The sequence below is a fragment of the Phalacrocorax carbo genome, chromosome 13, assembly GCF_963921805.1.
Source record: "Phalacrocorax carbo chromosome 13, bPhaCar2.1, whole genome shotgun sequence".
NCBI classification, from domain to species: domain Eukaryota; kingdom Metazoa; phylum Chordata; class Aves; order Suliformes; family Phalacrocoracidae; genus Phalacrocorax; species Phalacrocorax carbo.
Window position 1 is genome coordinate 5,458,860 of NC_087525.1, and position 27,547 is coordinate 5,486,406.

Below are 27,547 nucleotides of genomic sequence, written 5' to 3' on the forward strand. Positions count from 1 at the left end.
TGAAACTTTTTATAGGGACTATTTTTTTCGGATCTCTCTCTGCTTGCAAAGCCAGATGTCTTTCAGCTCCTCACTGTCTAAAGTCACAGAGCGCTCTGAGGGAGCTGTATGAATTTCTGCCCCTAAGCCAGAATAGCTGTTTCTATATGATTTAATGCTCCAGACCCTAATCCTGCCCCATGACGACGGTGACAGCCGGTGTCCCCCAGAGCTCCTGGTCCGCTCCCAAATAAGATGCTCTGACTCCCTGCCCTCCTGGGGCACGCAGGCACGTGCTCACCAGCACGGCACGCCGCAGTGTGTGGCCATCATACAGGGCAAAGTCAGCCACAGCTCCTGCGCGGGGAGAAAATGGAGTTTGGTACTGTGGGGAGAAAGGTGCTGACCCTGGGGCCAGTTTTGGCCGGGGATAGGTAGAAGGAGCCTTCCCACACTAGCAGGGTGGGCACGGAGAAGATGGAGCCAGGTTCCTCAGGTGATGGGAGGGCAAAAGCTGGGTCAGGAGAGGTTTGGAGCGGAGATGTGTTTTCCCCACAAGACCAGGCTGCCTGGAGAGGTGGTGCTGGCTCCGTCCTCGGAGGTTTGCAGAAGAAAGTCCTGGCCACCCAGATGTGACCCCGCTTTGCGCAGGAGGCCGGACAGGAGCCTGCAGCCTGAATCGCCCCACAGTGCCAGGGCGGAAACTCACCTTGGTCCTGTTGGGGCACTTTCCTGGGGTGTCTGTGCGCTCCCAGACCCCCATTTCTCCCCAGTCCCAGCGCCCAGGCGGCCTCTTCCAGCCCGGGGCCATCCCAGGGCTGGGGCCGGTGATTCCCGGTTTCCAGCCCCGGCGTGTCGGGGAGGCGGCGAGCGGGGAGGGGGCAGGCAGCGGGCAGGCAGCGGGCAGGCAGGGCTGGCTCGGGGACCCTGCCCGGCTCCGCCCCGGGACCCGCGTCCAGGCGCCGGGATCGCTCCCCCCGCCGCCGCCCCGGGAGGGAGGAAGGAAGGAAGGAAAGAGGGAGGGAAGAGGGGAGGGAGGGAAGGAGGGAGGGAGGATGACAGCGCCGTGAAGAAAAGCAGGGGACCCGCTGCCCTCCCTCCCACCGCACGGCAGGACCAGGCGAGCTCGCCCCGCCGGGTAGGTGCGGCGGCGCCCGGGAGCGGGGGGGGCTGGAACCGGGGAGCAACGGGGGGCTGGACCGGAGTGGGAGCGGGGGGCCGGGGTCGGAGCGGGGGTCCGGGAGCGATGGGCAGCGGGAATCCCGGGAGCGGAGTCCGCGGGAGCCTCGGGGGGCGCCGGGGCGAGCTGGGGGCGGCGGCGGCGGGGGGGGGGGAGATGGCGGCGGGGGTCGGGCTTTTCCCTCCCGGCGCGGAGGGGAGTTGCGGGAAGTTGGGCGTGCGAGGGCGGGCCATGGCCCCGACCCCCCCCCCGCCCGCTTCCATCCCCGGCGGCGGCGGCGAGGCCGGGGGTTCCGCCGGTGCATCCCCCCCGGCGGGGGCGGCCCCGGGCTCCGGCGGCTCCTTTGTGCTCCCTCCGGCCTCCGCCGCCCCTTTGTCTCGGTGCGGGGCCCCCCCCGCCCGCCGCCCGCTCCCGCAGCGGGGCAGCCCCGGCGATGCCTCCCCGCCGGCGGGGCAGCCGGATCCCAGCGCTCTGGTTTGGGAGAGGGAGAGAAAAGTCCTCTCGGCACACCACCGCCCGAGCAGCTCGCTCCCCTGCTTTCTTTCGGCGGTGGGGGGAAAGAGGGGAAAAAAAAAATAAATTAAATAAGGGCGAGCTCTCCGGCTGCGACACTGAGCTTCCGTCTGGAGCGAAGCGCGTCTGGGTCGAGAAAAGGGGACTTTCTCACAGCCATCTCAGAGTTGCATCATCCGGCCTGTCAGCCCCTACCAAGGAGCACTGGAAAGTTGTCCTCACCCTTTCCCCTCCTGCCCCAGGGCCGCTGGGGCACCCTGGCCCTCGGCCCGGCTCCCGGCGACCAGGATCCAGCAGCTTTTCTGCCGGAGTGGGGGCACAGCCATCCCGCCAGCACCCCACAGGGCCCAGCTGGGACCTGGCTGACATGGCATTACTTGGGGGACAAAGGGCTGCCGGGGCAGAGCCCCCGCTCAGCGCCTGCATGGCATCCGGCAGCCACTCCCAGCCATGTTTCGGGGAGCTGCCCGCACCCCGCCTTTACACCACGGGACCCAGGCCTGGCTTCTGTCCCCAGGGGAAAAGCGTCTCCTTTTCCACAGTCAACGATTTTACAACACCACGCCAGGACAGGGATTCAGCTCTGTGATTTTCCCACATCTGCTGAGTGGCTTCAGCATAGGACTCGTTTTCGTACCCCCGGTCTCCCGGCGCTGCCAGGACCTGGGCACGGTCTGCATTTTTCCCAAGAGCAGCAGGGATTCACTATTCCACCAGCACCAAACATCTCTCATCACCAGCCCCTCCCGGAGGCCCCTGGAGAGCTACAAATGCCTGTCCCAGGCTAAAAGGGGAGCGGAGCAGGGCACAGAGCAAACGGTGTCCCTGGGTTTTGGGGTAGGTTTAGTGGAGGAGCTTCCAGGCTATCACGCAGCGGTGGGGATAAGGAGCGCAGGGCGGTGGGAGGGACCGTGGGCTCTTTCCCCCAGAGAAAGGGCTCATTGAAGCAGGGACGGGCATTTGCGGTTCCCAGCCCGGCCGGGGGGCCATGGCATGCACAGCAGCCAGCATTGTGCCACCAGCGCCGAGCAAACGGAGCTGGGCGGTCCTCTCGCCCGTCTTGGTGGTCTGCTCTCCAGACCCCCTTGCTGCCCAGCAGGTTTAGCCGCACACCTTTGCTGCAGGTGGTGGTGCAAAACCCACCCCACCAGCACCCGTGGTTTCCAGCAAGTCGGTATCAAGGTTATAGGCTTGTTAGCCGGCTCAGCTGGTCCCCACTGGGTCCTGGTCTGCATCACACCAGGGCAATGTAGCCTGGCACGCCTGCAGATGCACCATTTTACCCCCGTGCCCAGCACTGATGTCTCTGAAAGTCCCATCGCATTCACCAGGGGCCCAGGCAGCAGCAGTGGCTTTCCTCTCTCCTCAGTCAGGAGAAAACACCTCTCTGTGAACACCACCCAAGGTGAGGAAGAGCAAAGACTGGTCTGTCCTGGCCACAAAGCCTGGGCTGGTCCTGTCACTGGCATTACTGTGCCCAACACCAGCCTCTAAATCCGTTCTGGGCAGTGCTTTTTGGGACACGAGGAGCAAGGACAGCTCATCTGGGTCACCCCAGAGCTCGGTGTGACTCCTCGGGGATAATAAATAGTGGACAGAAGACAACTTCACGCACCTGGAGTTTGAGAGCACATGCAATGAAAACCAAGTCATTTAAGCAGTGCTTGTTTGTACCAACGCCTGCTGCTGCTGCTCCTGAGCATAACCTCCCGTCTCTACCCACACCTGCATGCTTCAGCTCCGGAGGGGGGGGCTTTGCCCTGGGTGCCCAGTTAAGAGGAGAGGACCAAGCCACAGTGGGTTGAAGGACCAAGAGGCAGAGCCAGGAAGGGAATGAGGGGAGGAGAAACAAGCATGTCTCTCTCTGAGGGATCGGACATGTGGAGGAGCAAACCCTTGGCCATGTCCCCAGGGGGTTGCCCGAGCGGGGGGCAGCGCCTCTGCCCTTCCCACCCTCCTTGGGGAACACGGCCCCAGCTCATTCCGGGGTCTCTCTGTGGCGGCGGGATGAGCTGGGGCTGCTGCGGGCACCAGCGCCCTGTCCCTGCCAGAGCCAGAAGGGCTTTGCGTTCCCAACTTTCTCCTCCTATGGGCAGTTTCCGGGCTTCGATTTGACGAGGCTTGGGGCTATTCTAGGCAACTTTATAAACAGTAGGTGACTTTTTCCCTCCCCCCCATCTTTTTAGCTTGAATACACGTTTTAAGCAAAAATACCTGCCTGGGCAGCCTCCTTAGCTCCCTGGGTTGCACCGGGGGCAAACCAAAGTGGTGCTTTGCTTGTGCCATGCCTTGGAGAAGAGCCAGGGGCAGGATGAAAATTGCTGGGAGATGAAAGCCAAGTGGGAAGGGTTGGTGGCGCGTATCCCAAGGCCAGCCTCGGGAGGAAGTCACGAGCGGAAATAGAGTAAATACAGAGGGAGCTCAGGGTGGGTTTTTTTCCCCCTAGGTTGCAGACAAAGAGCAGTGGAGAGAGCAGATAAGCCCGTGCACCTTATCTCTTTGTTGTTCTGCCTCTGTGTTTTGCTGGCTCACGGTGCTGCTTTTAATCTGATGAAGCAAAGCATCACAGAGGGAATGACTCCAGGGGCAGCAGGCTCAGCCACAGGTCCCCACAGGCTCCCCTCTCCCGGGAGCTGGGCAGAGATGCGCGGGGGCAGACGGGGGGGCTGGATGGGCAGAGGGACGTCAGGCAGGGAGGGAGCTTGCAAGTAGGTGCTTCGTTGCCGTTGTTCCTTGTCTGGGAGCTCAGTTGTTGCCTGTTGAGTCAGTAGAGGAAAATGTGACTTCATCCAGTCACACCTCCAGCTGGCTTCCCCCACCAGCCTGCAGGCGTCTTTCCCTTCCTGGATCCCACCCAGTAGGTGTTCAGGGCAGCCGAAGGAGGGGGATGAGAGCCCCAAGGCTTTGTGAAAGACCCTCCCTTTCCCAGCTCTCTGCCTGAAGAGGCCAAACCCCCCCGCTCCTCTTCCCCAGGGCAGGCAAAATGCCCTGCAGAAGGGTGGCGAGGGCATCACTTACCTCCTCCCTCTCGCCACAGAGCCTTGCCATCCTTGCCCTGGGGCTACACTGTGCCTCTCGCCCCACGTACAGCACCCGCGGGAGCATCCGTCCGGCCAGCGAGCCATGCAGCGGACTTTAAGAATTTGGCATCTCCAAGTCCTTCCCCCATTCTTCCTTCTTGCTGTGGCGGGTGAAGTTAACGTGCTAGTAGTGGCAGGTATCCAGGCGAGCAGCTTTGCATGGGAACACCCCCCCACACACACCCCGCTCAAAAGAAAAAGCCCCTTCGCGTGCTTTGACTTGGCTGGGAAATCCACGAAGTCTTTTATCACCTCGACAGTGGGAAATATAGCCACCCCTGCTGAAATGAAAAGCATTTCCAGCCTGAGGGACGGGAAAAGGCAGGAAGCAGTGCCTCAGTTCCCCCAAGCTGCTTTCCGGGGCGTCTCAGTGTAGTGCTTATGGAAATTATTCCGCCTTGCTTTGAGATGTGCAGAGGAAGAAGAGAACGCTGGCCGGCCACTGCCTGCCACCGCTGGAGATGATGTGTGTCCGTCCGCCTGCTCACCCTGTGGGCGTGCTTCCCCTGGGAGCAGGTGCTGGCGGTAACAGCATCCCATCGGCTCTCCTTGCAGCAGCGGGGAGCCGTCCCTGCACCCTCCTGCACCTCCCGGCCCGGGGGAGCCCCGGCGGGCGGCCGGAGGGGAGCACGCAGGGCGCACAGAGCCCCTCTGTTCCTGCTCACAAAGGGACACTTGTGGCTTGCTCGCTGCCCCGGCCAGGCTGCGCCTCGCGGGCCCCAACGAGGAAGAGCTTTAGGATGCCAAGCAGCCTCGCCGGGTCACCCCGTGTGTCCCCCAGCCCCAAGGCTCAGCCCTGCAAGGGCCTCCCTGCCTGTCGCCACCGCCCTGCGGGTCTCGGGCAGGATGTTTGCAGCCGGCTGTTTATTTAACAAATTATGTCTGTGCTGGGCCTGTGAATCAGGGTTTTTGCCAGCACTGATGGAAATGGGTCTCTGTATCATCCCTGTGAATAACTCCTGGTCCATGCATCGTTTGTGGTCTGGGGACGTTAGAGGGGGGAAAACCCTAGGCTGGCTTTGCCCGGGGATTTGTCTGAGCAAGCGGTTGCATGCCATCCCCCCGGTGTGTGTGCTCCAGGCAGCGAGGGGACAGTCCCCTGCAGCGGGGAGGCAAGGGCAGGGATGCAGACCACCGCCACCACTCCCCGGGATGCCGCAAACCCAAAAGTCCTTAACAGCGGCAAAGCCCAGCTCTGCCGGGCGCTGAGAGACGCGGCCGCTCGCCAAGGGCTTTGCATATTTTATTTCTTTTCTCAGTTGCTCAAATACTCCGACAAGTCCTGTCGTCGCAGGGGCACCGAGTGGGACTGAGGAGTGGGGGATGCGGGGGGGGGACGCGGTGAAAGGCACCTGCCCTGGCTGCTGGCCTGTCCCCAAGGAGCGGTGTGCTGACAAACTAAACTAACAGGGCTGTTACACACACACACACGCACACGTGTGTGGGGGGGGACACGTCGGTGCCACTCAGTGCAGGGGAGAGGGAGGAACGGGGGGTCTCGGGAGCCACTGGGGCTCTTGGGGTCCCTGCATCCTACTAAAGTCCCAGTTTCCTGGGTACATGGGGGTGGGTGTCTCTTTTTAGCAGCTTTTGCTGGGAAGGAGATAATGCAAAGCCAAGCCCCCGGAGCCAAGTGGTTTGCTCAAGCTGGGAAACTCCTGGTCCTCCCGCAGAGGGGGCTGGGGACTGGGCAGGCTGAGCGTCCCTCTCCTCCGGCCTGCATTCCCAAGGCTGTCCCCACTTCCCAGCGGGAGGAGCACACAGTGAGCAACACCAAAAAATGCACATTTTGGCCACGGATGGCGTTGAGGAGGTTTGGGCGTGGCGCAATGCCTGGCAGGGCTTCCCTGCTCCACACCCTGCCGAGGGCTGCGGGTACCGTGGCTCGGCCAGAGCATCTCCCCTCCAGCAAACCCCTAAAGGACAAGGCCCTGCCAGGCTCCCCCCTTCACCCCCGAGAGCAGGGGTGGGTCAGGCTGCCAGGGTCACGCTGGCAGGAGCCAAACCAAAGCTAAATAGACTTTCCCTGAGTCACCAAAAGTCTGGCCAAGAAAGCGGGACGAGCAAACAGCATCACCCACGCGGCCGGCCGGATGCCGGGTGTGCGAACCAGCGGCTAGGTAGCAGGCGCCAGCAAGCCCTACGCGTCTACATTTTCACACGTGACACATGCAGGGGACCTGCCCCAGGCTCCCAAATGGCAGCTTCGGTCCCCAAAATCTCCACGATATTCCACTTGGGACGTGGGTTTGGCGCAACTCAGAGCAGCTCCCGACATCACCCTGATTTCGTCGGTGCTGGGAGGAGGAGGAAGAGGAGGACTGCAGGGGAGGTCTTTTCTGCTGGGTGTGATGCTGAGTCTCCTGGCGGGTTTTGCATCCCACGCCAAGCGGCTGAACCATCATTTGGGGATTTTTTTCGCTTTGGAAAAAGCCCCCAGGAATATTTCACACCCCAAGCGGGGCTGGCAGCAGCAGCAGCCACATTTTCTGGCCTGCTGTCATTCCTGGAAACCTTCTGGGTTTCATTTTCGTGGCTGAGCAGTCGACGCTGCTGTGCCACGGGAAGGCGGAAGCCGCGCGGCCCCACACGGGGCCCTACGGCGGAGGCTGCAACCCTCCCCAAAAGTAGCTCTCTCCAGAGGCTGGGCGCCACGATGCCCTCTGGATTGGGATAAGGAGCTGCTCTCACACGCGGAGAGGGGGCCGTGCCGCCATCAGCAGGTTTTTGGCCGGTGGGGAGCAGGCAGCTGTCAGGGCAGCAGGCATTGGGTTTCAAGGCCAGCAGGGGCGGCCAGCGGAGGCACGGGAAGGGGTCCTGTTGGGGAGACGTATTTTGGGAAGGAGGGGGAGCAGCTGGCGGGGGCTTCGGGCAGCTGCTCCGCACAGGCAGGATGGGAGGAGTAGGGAGGAGCCCCCAGCTTTTTTACTGCTCTTGTCAAGACCTTGTTGGTTGTCCCTTGTGGGAAGGGTCGGCCACTGACCCCTGCCTGCTCCCCTCTGCCCGCGCTGACCCTCCTTCTCCCCGCAGGCAGGGCCGCCCCAGGCAAGGCTGGCGGAGCAGAGGATGCCGGGGGGCTAGCCCAGGACACCTCCCAGCGGGCGGGAGGGACGTGTGTGTCCCCCCATGGAGATCCGATGCACTTTGCCCCAGGATTTCCGGGAGCTGCTGCACTGCCTGAAGATGAGGAGCAAGTATGCCATCCTGCTGTTCTTCGTCATCGGCCTCTTCATCATCGAGAAGGAGAACAACTTCATCTCCAGGTAGGGAGCGAGTATCTAAGCCACCCCACACTTTTAACCCTTTCCCTCCCTAATACCTCAAGCTCCTGTGCAGCAGGAGCCCCCCAAAACACCCTGCCAGGACGCGGGGGTGGTCCCACTCCCCTCCAGGCTGGGCTGGGTCTCCCCGCAGGGTGTCGGACAAGCTGAAGCAGTCCCCACAAGCCCTGAGTGAGGCCAACGGCACGGAGGCCAGCCCGGCGCCAGCCGAGAACGGCTCGCTGGCCTCGCTGCGAGAGCTGGACGCTGCCTTCTCCCAGCTGAGATCCCGCCTGCGCAACGTTACCCTGCAGCTGGCAGGCGACGGGGACCCCGGGCCACGGCGGCACGTCCTGCTGATGGCCACCACCCGCACCGGCTCCTCCTTCGTGGGGGAGTTCTTCAACCAGCAAGGCAGCATCTTCTACCTCTTTGAGCCCCTCTGGCACATCGAGAGGACAGTGACCTTCGAGCCAGGGGGAGCCAATGCAGTGGGCTCGGCCCTGGTCTACCGTGACGTCCTCAAGCAGCTCCTCCTTTGTGACCTCTACATCTTAGAGAGCTTCATCTCACCGGCGCCCGAGGGCCACCTGACGCCCTTCATGTTCCGGCGAGGCTCGAGCCGCTCGCTCTGTGAGGAGCCCGTCTGCACACCCAACGCCAAGAAGGTCTTCGAGAAGTACCACTGCAAGAACCGCCGCTGCGGCCCCCTCAACATCACCCTGGCCGCCGAGGCGTGCCGGCGCAAGCAGCACGTGGCCCTGAAGACGGTGCGCATCCGGCAGCTGGAGTTCCTGCAGCCGCTGGTGGAGGACCCCCGGCTGGACTTGCGCATCATCCAGCTGGTGCGGGACCCCCGGGCTGTCCTGGCCTCCCGCATAGTGGCCTTCTCCGGCAAGTACGAGACCTGGAAGAAGTGGGCATCCGAAGGGGAGGCTCCCCTCCAGGAGGAGGAGGTGCAGCGGCTGCGGGGGAACTGCGAAAGCATCCGTCTGTCGGCCGAGCTGGGGCTGCGGCGCCCGGACTGGCTGCGGGGTCGCTACATGCTGGTACGCTACGAGGATGTGGCACAGGCGCCCTTGCAGAAGGCGGAGGAGATGTACCGCTTCGCCGGGCTGCCCCTCACCGCCCAGGTGGAGGAGTGGATCAGCAAAAACACGCAGGCGCCCCGCGATGGCAGCGGCGTCTATTCCACCCGCAAAAACTCCTCCGAGCAGTTTGAGAAGTGGCGGTTCAGCATCCCCTTCAAGCTGGCGCAGGTGGTGCAGGACGCCTGCGCACCGGCCATGCGCCTCTTTGGCTACAAGCTGGCCAGCAGCCCTGCCGCGCTGGCTAACCGCTCCTTCAGCCTGCTGGAGGAGGCACAGCCCTCCTGGGTCACATAACGGCGGGGGGCAAGGCGGCGCGGGGCAACGAGGGGCCGCAGCCGCGCTCCTGGCTGGCCCAGAGGAGACCTGGAGGTCCCCACTCCCAGAGATGCTCCTTGCTGCTGCCGGGTGGAAAGTGGCAGCCCTGGGAGCCAGAGCTTCCCAGCAGAGCCGACCTCGGGGTCCCGCAGAGCCCGAATTATGCAATTTCTTTGGAAATAAGGAAATCGCAAGGTGAGGGATGGTGGGGAGTGTGGTGCTGGGGCCACCTCCCCATCCTGGGGGCTGCACTGAGAAAGAAGAGGGTGAGCGGAGGGTGCTGGGGCCAAGAGCCTCCACGTTGTCCCTGCAGCTAGGACGAGGCAAGGACGAGAGCTCTGCAGTGCCAGCAAGGACCCAGACCCCAGAGGCCTTACTGGTTTAGTGCCTTCATACTCCAGCACAGACTGGGAACTGCCCCAGAGGCATGCTGGGGCAGGAGTCGCCCGTGGAACGCTGGCCGGCCCTCGGGCTGCAATGAAATGAGGTGACTTGTGGTTTGGCGCGCTTCAAAGTTGGTTTGGGGTTAGTTTCTTCCCCTTTTCTTTTTTTCTTCTCCTTTTTCTGTGTGTATTTACATACCAGGGTCGCCAGGTGAATTTATTTATTTATTACGTGAAAAAGAGGGGGAGGCAGTCAAGGAGCTAAACCCAAAAAATCAGAGCAGCACAACATATCGCAAAGAAACAGAGAGACAGCCAGAGCCGAAGCGGCAGAGGCCAGATATCGGCCGTAGACCACCACGTGTCCCCAGGAGAGCCCGCAGGGACCGACGGGTTATAACCCCCCCCGGACTCCTGGCGTGGATGGTGCCAGGGCTGCGCTCGCCTCACGCAAGAGTGACTGCGAACCTCGGTGCCCGCTGCAAGGCGGTCGGACTTATTTAATTAAAAACAAAAATACAACAGCTCAGAGTCCAAAGCATCTCCTGGCTCCTTGGTATTTGTGTGTGTCCCCTGCGCAGGGGGAGGCCCAGAAATATTTGCTGGCGGGTGACTGATAGCTGGGATTTGGTAGAGCCATGGGGAGTTTTGGGGTGTTTGCCACCTGCAGACGTTCACCCAGCAACAGCCTGGTGCTGAGCTTCCCCCTCCAAATCACATTTAATGAATTAGAATGCCTATTTTTAGCCTGCTTCGCAGCACATCCCTTTGCTCAACGTGTATTTTGGGTTATGGCAGCCACCCGCGGAAGAAACCAGGCGTTTCGGTGGAGGGTAGTGGTTATCTCTGCCTAAGAGTTGCTGGGGAGCCCCAAGGGGTCCCCGCTGCCCCCCAGGCACAGCCAGCAGCCCCACATCACCTCTCCCCAGCCAGAGCTGTTGGCTGAAAGCAAAAATAAATACGTACTATCAGGCAGCGGCGGCGGCTGGCCACAGCTGGGCTGCGTTTCTGCCGGCGGAGGGCAGCCGGGAGGAACGCGCCAGGGCTCCAGTGACGAGCTGCGGCTGGGGCGAGCTCACAAAAGCCGTGTTTTTGACCCAAGAGGGAGAACAGAGGCGGCATTGAGGAGCACGGGGCCGGCCGGCGGGGAGCAGCCGCGCCGGAGCCCTGGGCGCCCGCCTGTGCTGGCTGGGGAGATTTTCTGTGCACGGCCACCTCTCGCCAGGGAGCATCTGGCTTCAAGGTGCGGAGCCAGGGTGCTCGACGCCAGCCGGCTGGGGAGAGGGTGCAAAAGCGGGGTTTAATTTGCATCGAGCAGTGTGGGTGATACCCTTGTTGCGTGCGGGCGATGGAGAGCCATCAACCCCCTCCCTCTCTCACACACAGCTCCCGGCATTGCAAACGGCCCCGGGTTTGCCGAGTGAATCGGGTTTTGTTTGGAGGCTTCCCGCCAGGAAAGCGGCGGGGTCACCGAGGTCGGCTGGATACCCCGCAGCTGCGCTTTAGGAAAAGCTCAGCCGGCACGGGGGGAACGCAGCCGGACCCAGGGCAACAGCTACAGGCGAACACCTCTCCTGTGCTTCTGCAAAAGCACCCATTAGGTTAGCTTATGCAAAGCAAATAAAGTTTAAATTAGTTGTTGCTTCGCAAAACAGCACAAGGGGTAAATAGCTGCTCAGCTGCCAGAGCCGGGAAAGGGACATCAGAGGGGTGCCCAGCATCCGCTCCCCATCCCGCCACGCGCGGAGGAGCCTGGAGGCTTGGGCAAAGCAGGAGCTGGGGGGGGGGAAGATCAAACAAATAAAGGGAAATACAAAGCAAGCAGCAAGGACGGGGGAACTGTGCTGAGCTAAGACCAGAAGGGACGGCGACAACCCCCCATTCACACCTCAGCTGCCTGTACGACCTCAGCCCCAGCTGGCCCCAGCCTGTTGTTTCTAGCTAAGCAAGAGCATTTCTTCCTGGACACCCTCCAGCTTCCCATCAAAAATGTCACAGGACAGAAAAAAAACCACACACCCAACCCATGCAGATTTCCACAAGGACTAATTGCTCTCATTAAACCCGCATAGCCATGACTCCCACACAGTGCCAGACGCATTGGGAAGCCATGAGGAACACACGGCTCCTTTTGAGACCAAAGCAGCTGAATTCTCTCTGTGCCAGCTGGGGGGAGATTTGTCCCCTCAGCAAGGGCACCTCCTGCCCTGGCCACAGCCAGGCCTCGCTCTGGTCCTTCCCTATAGGAGGAAAGGTGTGGATTTGAGAGCAAAAGCGTGCATTGGGAAAGCCACAGTGAGACAAGTGACAGCAAAAGCAAGGGAGTACCTGTGTTCAGCCAGGCCACGCAGGAAGCCTGCGGCAGGGGTCACAACAGACACAGCTTCACCTTTCCTCCATCCAGACCAATGCCAAAAAGCCTCCATCCTCTTCTCAAGGGATTCAAGCTTTCAGAAATAAAACAGCTCCCAGAGGGGTCAGGCTCGCCTTAAAACAAGCAAACAAATAAAAGCAACACTCCCACCCCCCACTCCCCAAGCCAAGGCTGCTCCCACCCCTCTATAACCTGCCCTGTGCAGGTGAGGGCCTGCAGCTGTGCTGCCTCCCGGCTCACCCACTCAACCTGCCACAGCTGTATTTTGGGGGAAATTCAGAGGCATTGTGGTGATGCTTACTGTCACCTGAGAGACATTTTCTGCAAGTAGCCCAGGGCAGAGAGGAGACACGTGTCCTGTGGGACAGGGCCAGCAGCCGAAGCCTGCTTCTCCCCGGGGTTATTGCAGGTGGCATGAGATGATGTAGCACCAGTGAGAGCTTTAATAAATTATGCATGTGCTGTTCCCCTCTAAATGGAATCTCTCCGGTTAATACTTTCCTCTGCCGGTCTAATCCAGACTTGACTTTGGACGGCAGGTACACCCTGCTGCTTCTCTGCCTCTCTCTTGGAGACACTCGGGGCTCGCTGGGGCCGTGCTGCCATGGCTGGGCTTGGGTCAGAAGGTGATGGTGCCCACCAAGTAAGAGAGCAGTCGAGGCAGGCAGGTCTCTGAACCATCAGACACCATGCTGTTTAATGCACGGCCGAGGTGACAAACCACTACCAGCAGCTGGCATGGCGGATGTCTGCCAGCCCATGGAGCCAAGCCGACAGGCTGGCCCACAGAAATACATAAAAAGGCCTTTTTCCAGCTTGGCATGAGGTTTGCCCCAAAATTCTGAAGTTGTGGCTTTTCTGCTGGCTGTCCTGACCTCCCCCATCCCCTTCTCCTCACTTGCTCCAGCTCCATTTAACGGGATGGGACGAACCCCATCCCCATGTCCCCTCGCAGCGCCATCAGATGGGATTTCTGCACTGCAGCTGGAGGGGAACCCCTCACCCAAGCAATCGCATGCCCTCGCCCAGCCCCGCTGGCTTCTGCTAGAGGCCAGACCTGCCCTTGCCCTTGGCTCCGTTGCGGGGCTCAGTGTGGTTCCTGCAGGGAGCTGGTGCAAGGCTATGGCTCCGTTGCCCGAACCCCAGGTCGGCGGGGGACCCACGGGCCAGTGAGGGACCGGGGGGCTGCAGCACACATGGGCATTTTAGCATTAAATGACAGCCTTGTTTTCTGTTGTGTTTTTTTAAGAGACTGCATGCCTGACCAGACCGCATTTCTTGGTCTGCATCCCATATTTATCCTGTAATTACACCTTTGGACAAAGGCTGCCTGTCTGTGAGACTGATTTTTTTAAGGACACAGTTTTATTATATGCTGTGCTTTCACTGTAATGAAATCTTGGGGGGCAGGGGGAACCTCCCCACAATTTGGGGGTGAAAGCTGCTCTTTCTCGAAGCTTGCCCTAAGAGCAAAGGAGCTTACTCAAGCCCTCTTCCTTCCTTTTATCAAGAAAAACACAACCACTGACATCCTTTCTGCTTCTCTACCACCCCATGAGGATTAATGCCACAAAACCCTTCTTCATTTTGTCCATCTCACCACCGAGCTGCGGGCTCCTCTGACCTGCCCAGAGAGGTCTTTGCCATCCTTGTAACCAGTCGGCTAAGTTGGATTAAGCTGATTAAGCTCCTCGTTGCACCTGACTGGATCACAGCACAACAAGGCACAAATTCCCCAGAAAACGTCTTTTCCGTAAAATCCCTGATGGCCGCCACGTGCTTAGCTCTGGAGGGGCAGGGAAGATTTGCACCGCGTGGAAAACAAAGGCTTTTGCTGGAGGCGTTTGAGTAGGGGTTTCCTCCAAGGGGAAGGAGAGCCCTGGCTCTGCCCGCACTCACCCCGGGCTGGGGACTACCGCAAGCCTGGCCGCGCTTCGGTTCCCCAAAATGTTTGCGTTGGAGCGAGCCTGGAGCTTGAGGGCCCTAACTTGGAGGTGCCTGATGATAGGCAAGATGAACCCTGCTGCCAGAGCACACTGAGCCTGGCAAACTCATCCCGCGTGCGGCAGCAAGATTTTCACCACACCCTGCTGCTTGCGGAGGGGAAGAGGAGCTGGGGTGCACCTCGGCAGAGCCCGCTCCAAACCCAGGAACAAGGGCCCCAGGACCCTCGCTACCAGCTCCCCATGGCTCTTCTTTTGGATACAAACAACAGCTGAACCACAGAGACCATCGCACTTCACCTCTGGGGTTTTCCTGAATCCCTTTTCCGGGTGGGATCCGCGACCAGTTTATGGGCTGGTGCATACACAGGCGCTGCCTATAAATACACGCGACTGCCTGGTCCAGCCTGACCTAAGTAAGGTGACTTTGGTGCTGTGGTTTATGGGAAGCAGCCAGCAGCTGGTCTTCTCAAGCTGATGTCACTGAAAAACTGGAAATGAAAAATGAGGTTTTTGGGGGAGAGAATAAATAAAATGGGGCCTTGTTGATTTTTTGCTAAAAGTAAATTTTATGTATAAGGTACAAAATAGCTAGTGTTGATGTTTAAAAGCAGCCAGGAACTGGTCTGAATTGCTTTTTCCAGGCAATTCTTTGCCCTGGGCTGACCCAATTCCACCCCGGCCGTGGCAGAGATCTCTGAAGCGCGTGGGGGTGACCAGATCACCTGGGCAAAACGGGGACCCTCGGGATGGGTGCCAAGGACAGGCCACATTTGTCTAGCAGAGAGCAATCCCCCACCTCACCTCCAGAAGACACAAAAATACCCTTTCCCTGAAGCGCAGGCTCGGGCTGCGCAGCTGGAGGGCTGCAGCGCTGCCGCCGGGGCCGTCGCGGGACGAAGCGCAGGCGGCGTCTGCGGGCAGCGGGATGCGGCGCGTGAGGCCGCCGATACAGAAGAGGACGAGCACGCTCACCCTGGGGTTTTGCAGAGATAGCTGCTAAGCCAGACGCACAGTCACAGCGATTGCTCCGCAGAGAGTTTGACCGCATTCATTGTTAAGTCCCAAATCATCTGTTTATTTTCTGTGTTTGAGGGATGTTTTTCCCTCTGCACTGAGGCCAGGAAGAGCTGCAGCTGGGAGACATCTCCTTTGGTTTTACAGCGGAGACATTGTCAGCAGGGGGACAAACGGGACCCTTCCAGCTGCACAGACTTGGCCGCGAGGCACGGGGGCTTTCAGGCTGTCCCAGGAGGGAAAGCGACTCTCCGGAGCAGACCGAAGGGAGGAATGTTAATGCTCTTCCAGTCTGTCAAAAGCTACTGCAAAGCTGAAGAGGATAACCTGCCCTGATGCTCATGGTGGGCAGGGCAAGGAGACACAGGCTTACGGGGGGTTCAGGTGAGCACAGAGCAGGGGCACTTGTGGTACCCTAAGCTCTTTCCATGCAGCACCACCGTATCCATCCTTTGACTTATCGTTCCAAGAAGGGTATCTATTAGCTCTGGCTGATGTTGCATTAAACCTGATAAGGGGAGAACACAGGGAATGCAGAGACAGGTATATACCCATGCTGCCTGTGTGGCATCTCAGAGCTGTAGAGGTGGGACAGGAGCATCCCACAGAGCCCCTTCCCTATGCCTCTTCCTTCCCGCTGGCCCCCGGCCATCCCGCCTGGAGCATATGGTCCACGGGACAGGGGAGATGAAAAGGCCAGGGAGCCTGGAGGAAGCCAGGGCGGGCCAATCTCTGTCCCCAGCCTCCGCACGTGCCTCTGCCATACAGATCACCGGCAGAGGCCAAAACCCCCTCTGAGGCTCCCCAGTTCTTGTCGCAGCCGTCTGTTTGCAGCCGGCCAGAGAAGTATCATCAAAACAACATATTTGGCAATGCTGAGCACGTACCTGCATGGAGAAGGCTCCCTCCGACCGCAGGTTTGAGCGTTCGGGGTTTTTTCCCATCCGCCTGGAGTTGGATGCGAGATTTTTACAAAGGCTCCTTTTACCTCCCCTGTTTGCTTTTGGCACTGTTTTTGCCACTGACCTTGTGTCGTGGATGACGTGCACTTCACTTGTGTGAGAGAAGCAAAGATATAATTTGTTGATATAAAACAGTGAGTTAACAAAGTTCAATGACAAAAGCAACAGTGGTTTAACAAGATTTGATGGCAAGGTACACTTGATTATTTACTCCTCAGAGAGGAGTCTAGGCACAGCTGGATCCAATCCTGTCCCAGTCTTGGTTGATGATTTATGTCTAAAGGATTATATATGCACAATCAAGCCTTTGTATCACTTAGATAAGATTTCAAAGTTTAGCATGCTATTCACTTACCAAGGATCTGCTGTGGCAACGAATCTCTCAACCTCAAGGAGTAACCTTGAGGGGTGCCAACTCAAGGGGACATCCTGGCGTGCAGCCCACTGCCGTGCAGGAGAGCCCAACGGCCCTGGGCTGTCCACTATTTATGGAGTGAGATGATTGACTTACAGTCAATCCATAAGATTAACCAATAGACTTATTTGTGTACCAGCAAGACGTTTGGGTCACTGCTCCTGACAACCCTTGGCTGCTGTGTTGCCATCTGTCCCCAAAGCCTGACATAAGCTGGATGCAGCCATCATGACCCCCACTGGTGGTTATGGCTTGTGGGAGCGGGGGCCACACCTCATCCTGCTTGTTGGTGCATCTCCAACTCGCTGGCCCGGAAGTTTTTTTTTACACTTCTTTGGAAAGTCAGCCTGCTGGTGTACAACCAGATTCACCTGACGATAGCCCTCGTTGCCTGGAACAATGTTGTGGAGGGCTGTCCTTGCCAGTGGCTTTGTCTCAATTTGAAGGCAAGCAGAGGACAACCAAACCCACCACTGGCAATGCCTGGGAAGGCTTTGCCTTTGTCTTGGAGGCAGGATGAAGGCATTCACAAGGATGAAGGCTTGTGAGCAGCAGAGTTAGGGCAGGAACGAGATCTTTTTCTTTGTGGCAGGTCTGGTGCAAATATACCTGAAGGAGGGAAACATCACGCGAGAGGGGAAAATAGGGGAGTACTCTTGAAGCAATCAATTTCTCTCAGCAGTGGGTATGTGCTGTAAAATATATGCAAATGCCTGGCATGGAAAGCAAAACACTGCCTCTGTAAAAGCCAGAGGTGGGCACAAAGGTGCAGGGGAAAGGGGAAAGGGCAGTGGCACATGGGAAGTGGCGACTCATCCTCAGCCTCCCCACCTTGTAGGACTGAGCCTTTGATCCAGCTTCGCTCCAGCGGGATGAAATGCCAGGGGAGTTATGCAGGTAAGGCCAACCCTGCCGGGAAGGGGTTGGCATCACACACACAGGATGCAGAGCAAGCCTGTCCATGTAATTTGAGAGAAAAGCTTAAATCAGGTTTTGATTGCTGAGTTCACCCCTTTAGGAATGGAGACGGGTTTGGTTTTTTCCAATTTTTGTACTGAATTATCCTTTCCCAAAGCCGGCCATCACCAGGCTATTCCAGCAGCCTCCTCACAGGTCAGTGTACACGGAGGTACGAGGAGAGAGGACAGGGAGCCGGCCTGGAACGCTACTACCCGGGGGGTGCTTCCCAGCCTCTGGACATTCGTAGCTCCCAGATTTCCTGGCCAGAACGTGTTTAGCAGCTCTGGAGGATTTATCTTCCCCAAATTAACCAAAGTTATTTTTTCCCCCACTGAAAGGTTTTAGCATCCTCCAGCCAAGTCCTGCGTAACAAAAAGTACCAACCTGCCCTGGCTTATTTCCGCTGAGGCCATGGGCTTTCCTACCAAGGACCTTCCTCTGCTCCCGGCTTTATTGTTGGCTGTCCCATCCCCGCTCTCTCAGCTCTCTTCCAGGCTGGTGAGTCCCTCTGTGTAGATGCTTTCAACCCCTTTGTTACCCTTCTTCCCACTCTCTGCGCCCTTCCAGTGACCGAGGGGAGGGTGCCCGGTGCTGCATGCAGGACTTGCACACCTCCTCCCATGTCCCCACGGCTGAGCGGGCTGCACCCTCTGGTGGCAGCCCCGAGTCCAGGCCCTGCTTTTCCCGGAAAAAAAGAGATGTGAATTCCTTCATGTGTCTCCCACCCACGAGGTTGGGGGGTTTTTGCTCTGGACACTGCTGGGAAGGGGCTTTGGCACCAGCCGGCATTCACTGGAGGAGGAACGAGGAGCAGAAGGAGCCCTTAAACCAGCATGGGAAGCGGAGCGTGGGGGCAGCTCTGCCAGCTCACAACACCGCAGTGTGCACAGCAGCTATATTTATCCACACGGCCGGCAGCTATATTTATCTGGAATGCCACAGGAGCCTAAAGTCTTTGGGGTAATTTCCGTGCTGTGGAAGAACACGATCTGGATGTCCTTTTTACTGTAAACCTCCTTCTCTGCTCTCTGCTCCCCTTCTCCAGGGGCCTTCGCTGCCTTCTCAGCCCTTCCCTGCTCCTCCTTACACCCCACTGTCTCCACCATGGTGATGCTGGGCTCATCTTCCCTCCATCCCTCTCGCACAGTCCTCTCTGGGCTCCTTTTCCCCACTGCCACTTGGAGCATCTTCATTTCTCTTTGCAAGGGAGCGGGCCGTCCTCTGGCTGCGTTATTCACCCAGCCTGCACTCGCTTGCAGCCGGTTTGTGGGTTTCCCGACGAGCCCCTCCAAGCCACAGCCACCGAGGGCTGCGAAACGTGAACTCTCCCAGAAAGGGCAGGAGCAGGGCACCCTTCTGCTGCCAGGCCCCGACTGCCCCCCCAAAAGGGGGCACTGAACCAACGTGCGTGTAACCAACATTCAGAGCTGACAAAGGACAAGCCAAGGTGGACAAAGCCTGATGCTTGTGAACTTTCCAGAACAAAACAAAACAAAACCATCTCCTTTTTTGTATGGGGTTTTGTATTGTGTTTTTTTTTAGGATGAGCTCATGACTTTTTAATGCTGGGGTTTGGCAGGACTGACCGCACATCCTCAGCATTAGCAGCGCTTCTTGTCTCGCACAGCGTCCTTACCCGCTGCCAGGCTGCAGCTGCCGCCCTGGAGCTGACAGGCTCAGCTGGGGCAGTTCCCCTGCTCTCTGGGTGTTTTGCCCATCGCTCTGAACACCTGAAAACGCAGCCCTTGGTTGCTGAGATCGTTACGGTCCCCTCCTCACGTGGAGAATGTATGTGGGGGAACGTAAGGAAGGTGAAAGGGAAAATATTCCGTGCTTGGCTCTCCGGTGCTCCCCTGGGCAGGCGCCGCACCCTGGCAGGAGGCATCGCCCGAGGTCTGCGGGCTGGGCTCGGGCTCAGGCTCTGCCAAAGCCAGCTCCGCCCTGCAGCCGGCCGCCGCGGGGAGAGGCGGGGAGAGGCGGGTTCGCAAGGCACAAAGCCCACGGGGGGATGTGCCCCAGCAGCGGGCCGGCCCCCTGCCCCCGGGCCGAGCCGCACGATGGGGTCACGCGTGTCCGTGGACGATTCCGTACGGGTGGTGGTGGTCGGGGGCGGCTTCGGAGGCACGGAGGCCGCCAGCCTGCTGAAGTCCCGGGCCATTCCCTTCGTGCTGGTGGACGTGAGAGACGCTTTCCATCACAACGTCGCTGCCCTCCGCGCCGCCGTGGAGAGCGGTAAGGGCTCGGCTGATTTCCACGGCCTTCCCCCTGCGTGGGTCCCGGCGGGTTGGCTCTCTTACCCCCACTGGTGACGGCAGCAGCTCGGAGGTACTCGGGGAGAAACAAGGAGTGAAGTGCTGAAAGTGCCTCCTCCGCCCCCGTGACGGGGAAAGACTTGATGTTTTCTGTCTGGAAAACAAATACTTGGCTCTGGGAGGACCCACAGACCGCCCGCGTTAAGCCAAAATTGCGTGTCCGCTGGGAAAACCGAGCAAAAACTACTCAGATGGTCCTTTTTTTTTAATTCCAAGGGTTTAGAAGGTGACTAAGCTAAACCCAGCAGCAGCTGGAAGAAGGTGAAAGAATTTCTTTCTGTATGTGGCACTTGAAGCATCGAGCAGCTCAGCAGTGAGGCCCTGGATGATACAATTCGGTCGGTGAGCTGCTCAGGCTTGCCTGGGATCTCGCCTGGGAGACCGTGACTAACCCCATTATTCCAGTCACTGGGGATCTAGGGGGAAAATCTCATGTTCAAGGCTGGGAACAAGCACCAAAAGGATGTCAAAAGCTTGGTCTGAGGGGCGGATAACATGACAAAAAGCCTCTGACAACCTGCCTGAAGTGCCCTGGACCACAGTGGAGCACTTACTAGCAAACCAGTACAGGAGATTCTGTAGGGGGAACAGAGACAAAGCAATCTAGCTGAGGGTGTCCCCTGGCCTCCGAGGAGCTGATCTTATCACCAAATTCGAGGCAAAGGTCCTGAAGCTCATTGCTGGGCAGAGATAACGCACAGCAGAGGCTCAGCCTGTGGTCCCGGGCGCATACAATGCTTTTGTCTGAGCAAGGACGGCACGAGGGGAGCAGGGAAGAGGGGTTCATTAGCCTCCGCAGAGGGAGAGCTCTTCTCTGTTGTCTCCTCTTACCACAGGATTTGCCAAGAAGACTTTCATCTCCTACTCTGTCACCTTTGGGGACAGCTTCCGACAAGGCAAGGTGGTTGGCATAGACCCTGGGAGGCAACAAGTCTTGCTCAGTGATGGCCAGGTGGGTGATGTAATAACTTTTCATTTGGCTGCTTTATGGGATCACCCGCTAACGCGGAGTCAGCCTTCAGCAGGGTGTGTTCTGAACGTCGCCTCCTTAGGGTTTGTCTTCAGCTGTGTCGTGGCTGCAAGAACGCAGTACTCCAAATCTGGGCTATGTTGGTGTTGACTGGTGGTGTCTCATTGGAGAAGTGACTTGGAATTTAGGTTTCAGACTGCTGGCCATACCTGGAGTCCTCTGGGGGGCAAAGAACGAGATGAGCAGGACTACAGGGCACCTTCAGAAAACGTGTTTCTGAGCAGGAAGAGGCGTGTAACTCCCATCTGCCAGAGGAGGGTGTGTGTGTGGGCAGGACAGAATCAGGCTCTGGGAAAAACAAATGGGACCTTTGCCTTCAAGTTGGACAGAAGCTGGGAATGCCGTTCACTTGTGGCAAACACCCCCGTATCTCCTACAGCGCAGATCAGCTGAGCGCACAAACCCTGACCTATCTAATACTCCCGGGCTTGGAGTTCATGCGCACAACAAGGTTCCTCTTCTGATGTAACCCTCAGCTTGGCTGAAATGCCTGACTCAAACAAGCCACAACCCAAGCCCTCTGGCAAGTCAGCAATTGCTTTCCTCTAGGTTTCTGCCACCTGCGAGCAGATACACAAATGCTCATGCTTAATACTGGCCCTGTAACACTAGGAAGTAGACAGGAAGGAAACCATGAATGAAACCTCTTTCTATGGAGGGCTGCCCAGAGAGAGGCAGGCCCCCAGCTATCTCCTCTAAAACCAAGAGGCAATGTGGGGAAAGACTCTAGCATTTAATCATCCTGAAGAGCTTGGCAATAGAGACCAGCTTTCTCCACGTGCTGAATGGCACCATCCCTTCTAGCCAAGTGGCCTAGAGCTGTGTCGGGATGTGGGTGTGCAGTAAATACTGCACCCCATCTAGTGCTCAGGTGAGCTTTTATTCTTAGGGCTGGATTTAGAGCTCAACAATTAACCCTGCAGCTCAGATCCTTATCTAACTGCAGGAAGAAGCAAGGGCAGCAGCTCTGATAACTCTTTTCAACCAGATCATCTCAGCTCTGTTCAGAAGAGGGTGAAGGAGAGAAGTTAGTCTCTGGAGCCAGCTGTGATGGTAGCTTCAGTGGCTGGCATAAATACCAGGTTATTTCCTGTAAACTTAGGGCAATTCCTTCAAAGCTCTCAGCTCACCTGAAGAACAGTGCTTCTCTCAGACCCTGAGGAAGGCAGTTACTTGGTGTCACCTGGACCAGGTCTCTTCCTAAAGTCACTTTCTAACAGTGGCAAGTACTTTCCTAGTTGTCAGAAAGGGCTGGAGCAGAGGGAATGAGCAAATAGTGCCTAGGAGGCATCAACTGTGTTCTAGGCTCTGTTTTTAAGAGGTCTGACATGCTATTCCACCTTCTGACCTCCCAGGAGCTTCACTACTCCCATCTCATTCTTGCAACCGGCAGCGATGGGCCATTCCCTGGGAAGTTCAACAGAGTCATTGACATGGAAAGTGCTATCCAGACCTATGAAGACATGGTTAAAGAGGTGAGGAATCAACTTACTTCCTAGGAAGTGTTGCCTGCCTTTGTTCAGCTTCCCTGTCCCAGGCACCACTGTGGGTTATCTGGAGCCATCTGTGCCTAAGAACAAGAGACCACGATGCCTGCAGGGACAGGCCAGGACAAGGAGCACATGCTAGCTTGTCTAGCATTCTGCGTGCCCCAGCTGTCCGCACAAGAGGAAAACTGAAATGCTCAACAGTCACCGTGTACACAGGAAGAGTGCATGGGGTTCTCGGGTTTTTGTTTCCTCGTAATGAACTAGTTGGTTTATTGCTGTATCTCAGAAAGGGCTGTTCATGGGGTGGCTGAAGGTATCTGACGTCCTGCACTTACCAGTTCTCCTGTAACATGAGTTCCCTCTTTACTTCAAGATGAGGAAATGTGAGCGCATCCTGGTAGTGGGAGGTGGTGCTGCTGGAGTCGAGATGGCTGCAGAGATCAAAACAGAGTACCCGACCAAAGAGGTAGTGGCATATTAGTTACAGTTAACTCCATCCTTATTTCTGAGGCTGTTCTGTGGTGGTGCCGCTGGAGGTATCTGAGACCGCTGCAAATCAGGAGTCTCTGTGCAATGGCAGCCTTCACCCCTACTGCCTCCTCTTTTGAGAGCACCCCGTAGTCTGTCACCAGCAGTTATTGGCACTACATGCCTTCCACTGACTCGCTCTCCTCGGGCATTAAGCGGGGCGGAAGGAAGCTAGCTACAGCTGCTCCCACCCGGCGTGTGTTGAGCCCTGTCCCATTCCCGTGTCCCCCCGTTTGCTCTTTTGTTCCCAACAGGTCACTCTCATTCACTCCAAAATTGCACTAGCTGATGCGGAGCTGCTAGATAGCGTCCGTCAAGAGGTGAAAGAGATTCTCCTCAGAAAAGGAGTGCGCCTCTTATTAAGTACGTACTTAATTACTCCTTTGAAGCTCTATAAGCTGCTCTTCCTTTAGCCAGAGCATCTTCTCCTGACATCCTCTTTCTGGCTTTTTAGACTCTGCATGGCTCCCCTGAATTTCTGTTTCTCTAGCTAGATCTGGGCTAGCTGGAAACAGCAGCCTAGTGAAGGTTTGTGACCCAGCGCGCTCTGTTGCAACAGGTGAAAGGGTCAGCAATGTGGAAAACCTCACGCCAAACCAGTTCCAGAAGGACATGGTAGTAAGGACAGAAAAGGGCACTGAGGTGGTTACTGACATGGTGGTCCTGTGCACAGGGATAAAGATTAACTCTTCAGCATACGCTGCTGCATTCGGTAAGTGAAAAAAAACACTGGGTGGGGAGAAGCAACACAGTTCTTCAGTGTCGAGTACTGTGAGGTTAGGAATCAACCTTATACTACCTGCAGTGGTCATTCCATGACCAAGCAAATGCTCTAACATCACATTAAATACTTAACTGTGAAATGTGACCTTCAGAAACTTACAGACCATAGATCAAGTGGCCAGCAGTCTTCTGCAGCTCCTGCTGCTAATACCTCCAAGGAGCCTTAGTGTCCTAGTTCAGCATGAGGCAGATGACACCTAGAAGTCGATGGTAACTCCTGCTGTCAAGGCCAGGATTTCAGCCTAGATATAAGCTTGCTGAGTTCTGAGCAAAACCAGGCTCAGCACATTCAGCGTTCTCGCTGAAGTATCAGCATCACGGGGCATTCAGACAACTAGTTATTCGGTGATACATCTTCAGTCCAAGTCCTCTTACAGCCCAATTGCAGTTACGGCACAACTGTGAGGCAGTGTGACCATTATACAGTCTCTTTCTCAGGCTGTGTATGCTGGCTCTTAAGGTTTCTACTGAAATATAAAAGCATGATTCATTCCATGAGACTGCAATAATTAACTACAAAGCAAGGCAAAAAGCACCTCTTCCCTGACGTGTAGAAAAGCAGGTGAAAAACCAACTCCTCACTTTGTGTCAGTGACATGTTTGATAACATCAGCAGCATTTTGGGGTCTCAGGCCATGACAAGCAACACAAAGCCCCTTCTGAAAACTTACTGTTTTGCAAAACAGGGGACAAAATGGCAAGTAACAGTGCTTTGAAAGTGAACAGGCACCTCCAGCTGGAAGGCTATGAGAACATCTACGCCATTGGGGACTGCGCAGACCTGAAAGAACCAAAGATGGCCTACCACGCTGGGCTCCATGCCAACGTTGTGGTGACAAATATCATCAACAGCCTGACACATAAGCCTCTTAAAACCTACGAACCAGGTAAGGTAATCTCCTAGCACCTGGCTTTAGCTGTTGGGTTGCTTTTCTGCAGGGAACAGCTGTTTAACATGCACACATCAGAACTTGCATGGGACACTGATTAGAGGTGAAGGAACTCTCAGATGGGGTTGACTGTATCAGCTTATAGGTCAGGCTTCATCTTAGCTCTTGCCAGAGACACTGTAGACGTTAATTACCTGTGTCAGTCTACAGATGCAACATGTCCTTTTGTCACTAATGTCTTCCTGATAAATCTACTGGTGGGTATCTGCTATTCATCAAACTTGTTTCCTTACCTTTAAATTGCTTACTGTCCAATTGAATACTAGAAACAAGGAGATGACTTAACTCTCTCCTTTCTCCCCATACACTATACAACAAACACAAACTGAACAATAAGCAACTGATGTAAATACTTACCATAACCGAAAGCTCTTCCATGTGGATGGAGGATATCTGGACAGCGGTTTGGTTTTTAAAGGCTTTCCTGTCTATTTACATTTCTTTCTACTTAAATTTTGTTGTCTACCTCTCAGACTCCCTCTTGGGAGGAAAGAATCGTTCTACACCACACACACAGACAGCCCAATCCTTCAGCAACCCTGTTACTGAAAGAGGTAGAGCAGATGGTAGAGAGGTTGTGAGTAGTTCTTGGGTCTGCTTCTTTCCCTGTCGTGCAGCACGTGGGTCCTGTGCCCAGCAGTGCGTGTGGGTATAAGGGGGGGTGGGAAGGGAGGGTTTGGAGGAAGTGCCACGCCTACATGTAGTAGGGTATGATGCTTAGCTTTGAAACTGCTTAACTTAAACCTCTACATCTTCTTTCCAGGGTCACTAACATTCCTGCTTTCAATGGGCAGGAACGATGGCGTAGGCCAGGTGAACGGTTACTATGTGGGACGTCTCTTGGTGACCATTGCTAAGAGCCGGGACCTGTTTGTCTCCAAGAGCTGGAAGACGATGGGACAGACAATGCCCTCTTAAGAGGGGATCAGTAACAAATGAGCAAGGAATACAACAACTGGAAGAGGGTGAGGGTGCACTTTTATTGCTTGGACAGACTGATACCATCTCCTGCAGCACCTCCTCAAGCCACATGTCAGCATGCTGCATTAAAGGAGTTCCCTGCCTTGCTGTAAAGGGGAAGGAAGCACTTTCCAAATGAAGCACACAGAAGTTCTCATGATAAAAACCAGGGAAGGAATGTTTCTTTTACTTCCCTGTTGAGATAGCTCTGAGCAAGAAACTTGGTTTACCTTGATTTGTAACAATAAACACTGTGGGTTTCAAAATCTCTGTGGTTTGTTTGTTATGTGGTTTTTTTCCCTGGCTTTCTCCACTCTTGCTCTTCTAAAAAGTACCTGACTCTTACAGAGCTGGAATCCGCTCTGCAGCATGCAGGAAGAACGGCTCACAGCACTGCCTGGGGAAAGCGCGCCTAAAGCCTTGAAGAGGCTAGGGTAGTCCTGAAACTCAACAGGATCTAATGCAGCTTTGTGTCAACCTCTCCACAGCAGCTTTGGTTACGTCACTGATAGCACTACACTTCAGCCAGAAGAGCTGGCTAGTCATGTGCTAAGTGTGATACAGCAAGCACTTAATTAGAGATGCTGCTGCTTTGTTTGTTTTAAGGTCAGAAATTCCCAGAGAAAAAGTAGGTTTTATAACAATAATCACACTTGACACATCTTTTTCTTTTTTTCTTATAAAACAAACAAAATCACCATGAAATATTCTCAGTAATTACAGAGATTATTGTGAGTTAAAAGCAAAACAGAAGCTCCTCATGCATTACTTCTAAAATCCTTTTCCCCTCTTTGTGGGCTGGAAGCAGAAGTTTACCATCTACCCTCAAGGGAGGGGGAAAGGGAGCAGAACATTTTTAAGGGCTTTCTTTAAAGTGTGTGTGTGTGCGCATGTGTGTGTGTGTGTGTGTAAAATTCACTACAAATCTAAAATGAGGTTACTCTTTAAAAACTTCTAAACTAAAGTAACAAGGGACACTAAACGAACTCATGAAAAGAGATGGTAACCCAATTGCTTAAGGTGATATAAACAGCTAGAAGATGCTGACAGCATGAAGAAATCGGACTAAACCCCTCTCGTCTCTAGTCACAGCTCTTCATCAAGTCACAACACATCACACTACTACCACTCCCCCTCCTCATCACATTGAAAAAATAAAACCCACCTCTAATGCTTTTAATGCTACTCAAGTTTGTTGAAAAATAAAGTTTCATTTGGCTGCCGTTGCTACTTAGTGTCTAGCTTGGCCATTTCTTGCACATAGATGCCAATACTTTCACTGTCGAAGAGCAGAAAGTAAATGTTCTTCAAGGAAGAAGAGCTGGTGCCGTCAAAATGGGTGGAAATAGCTCTTAGAGTCACCTGGGCCGCCGTCTGTTTTGGGAAGCAGTTTCTATGTGGTAGGGGAAGAAAACAGAACACAAGTGAGTGTCAGCCACCTGTACAAGCATGATGCACATGTGATGCTGAAAGGAACGAGCCATACCCGCACCAACTACAGCCAGCTGTTAAGATAGTGCCAGTTGCAGTTTTGCCACATGTAAATCCCAGAAGCAAACCCCAAGGTTTTGATAGCAATATTCATCTGCTGCTGTATTAATTTCCTTGCTGGCACAGTTACTGATTTCATTTGCTTCTACTTTCTATACCCACACAAAGTTTAACACCCTCCCTTAGAATTAAACTTTTCCATGACATGCTGGGCAGGCTAAAAAGTTCAAAGGATGATTTTTTTTTTTTCATTGAGAACTGGAAAAAAACAACCCCACCCAAGACATAACTACTTAGCTGACTTCCTCATTCTGTCGTTAAAAATACACTGCTTGAGACTTCAGTGAAAATAACTGAAGTTACAGCCCCAAGCCAAATTAAGGCCAAGACCCATTCATTCATTCATTTTGGTGGTAATGTTCTCTAACCTACAAACTGAAAAGCTAAAAGCTGCCAGTCTTTACAGTAACTGGACTCTTCAACTGCGTGACATCTCTTGGGGTGCCTGGCCCACATCCTTGAGATTCAAGC

At 55.9% G+C, this 27,547-nt stretch overlaps 3 protein-coding genes and 1 long non-coding RNA gene across 11 annotated transcripts in view; 2 read left to right on the top strand and 2 right to left on the bottom strand.

Moving 5' to 3' along the window:
- Positions 1-1,013: 1,013 nt before the first annotated feature.
- Positions 1,014-10,342, top strand: CHST3 (carbohydrate sulfotransferase 3). 3 transcript variants are annotated; one of them, XM_064464649.1, is made up of 3 exons: positions 1,014-1,117; positions 7,783-8,015; positions 8,145-10,342. In XM_064464649.1, exons 2-3 carry the CDS (start codon positions 7,949-7,951, stop codon positions 9,395-9,397), a joined length of 1,320 nt encoding a protein of 439 aa, XP_064320719.1. In that variant the 5' UTR covers positions 1,014-1,117; positions 7,783-7,948; the 3' UTR covers positions 9,398-10,342. The 3 variants fall into 3 exon arrangements, with proteins under 3 accessions (XP_064320719.1, XP_064320718.1, XP_064320720.1); XM_064464648.1 differs by having other exon boundaries at positions 8,167-10,342; XM_064464650.1 differs by having other exon boundaries at positions 7,906-8,015.
- Positions 10,343-14,615: 4,273 nt separating this feature from the next.
- Positions 14,616-19,430, bottom strand: LOC135315593 (uncharacterized). 2 transcript variants are annotated; one of them, XR_010375071.1, is made up of 3 exons: positions 17,857-19,430; positions 16,023-17,121; positions 14,616-15,643 (listed from the first exon to the last, which is right to left on the bottom strand). It is a non-coding gene; the product is annotated as an uncharacterized LOC135315593 (long non-coding RNA). The 2 variants fall into 2 exon arrangements; XR_010375070.1 differs by having other exon boundaries at positions 16,023-16,188; positions 16,453-19,430.
- Positions 19,431-19,519: 89 nt separating this feature from the next.
- AIFM2 (apoptosis inducing factor mitochondria associated 2) lies at positions 19,520-25,795 on the top strand. Of its 2 annotated transcripts, none has more exons than XM_064464651.1 (8): positions 19,520-19,704; positions 20,621-20,736; positions 22,170-22,289; positions 22,678-22,770; positions 23,087-23,195; positions 23,323-23,544; positions 24,302-24,502; positions 25,329-25,795. In XM_064464651.1, the coding sequence occupies exons 1-8, from the start codon at positions 19,530-19,532 to the stop codon at positions 25,481-25,483; spliced, it is 1,191 nt and encodes a 396-aa protein (XP_064320721.1). In that variant the 5' UTR covers positions 19,520-19,529; the 3' UTR covers positions 25,484-25,795. The 2 variants fall into 2 exon arrangements, with proteins under 2 accessions (XP_064320721.1, XP_064320722.1); XM_064464652.1 differs by having other exon boundaries at positions 23,392-23,544.
- Positions 25,796-26,186: 391 nt separating this feature from the next.
- LOC104049538 (core histone macro-H2A.2) overlaps positions 26,187-27,547 on the bottom strand; it is a 28,609-nt gene continuing 27,248 nt past the window's right edge. For all 4 annotated transcript variants that reach the window (XM_064464655.1, XM_064464653.1, XM_064464654.1 and 1 more), the window contains exon 9: positions 26,187-26,918. In XM_064464655.1, the coding sequence (XP_064320725.1) occupies positions 26,753-26,918 (166 nt within the window). In that variant the 3' untranslated portion in view covers positions 26,187-26,752. The remainder of the gene's footprint in view (positions 26,919-27,547) is intronic.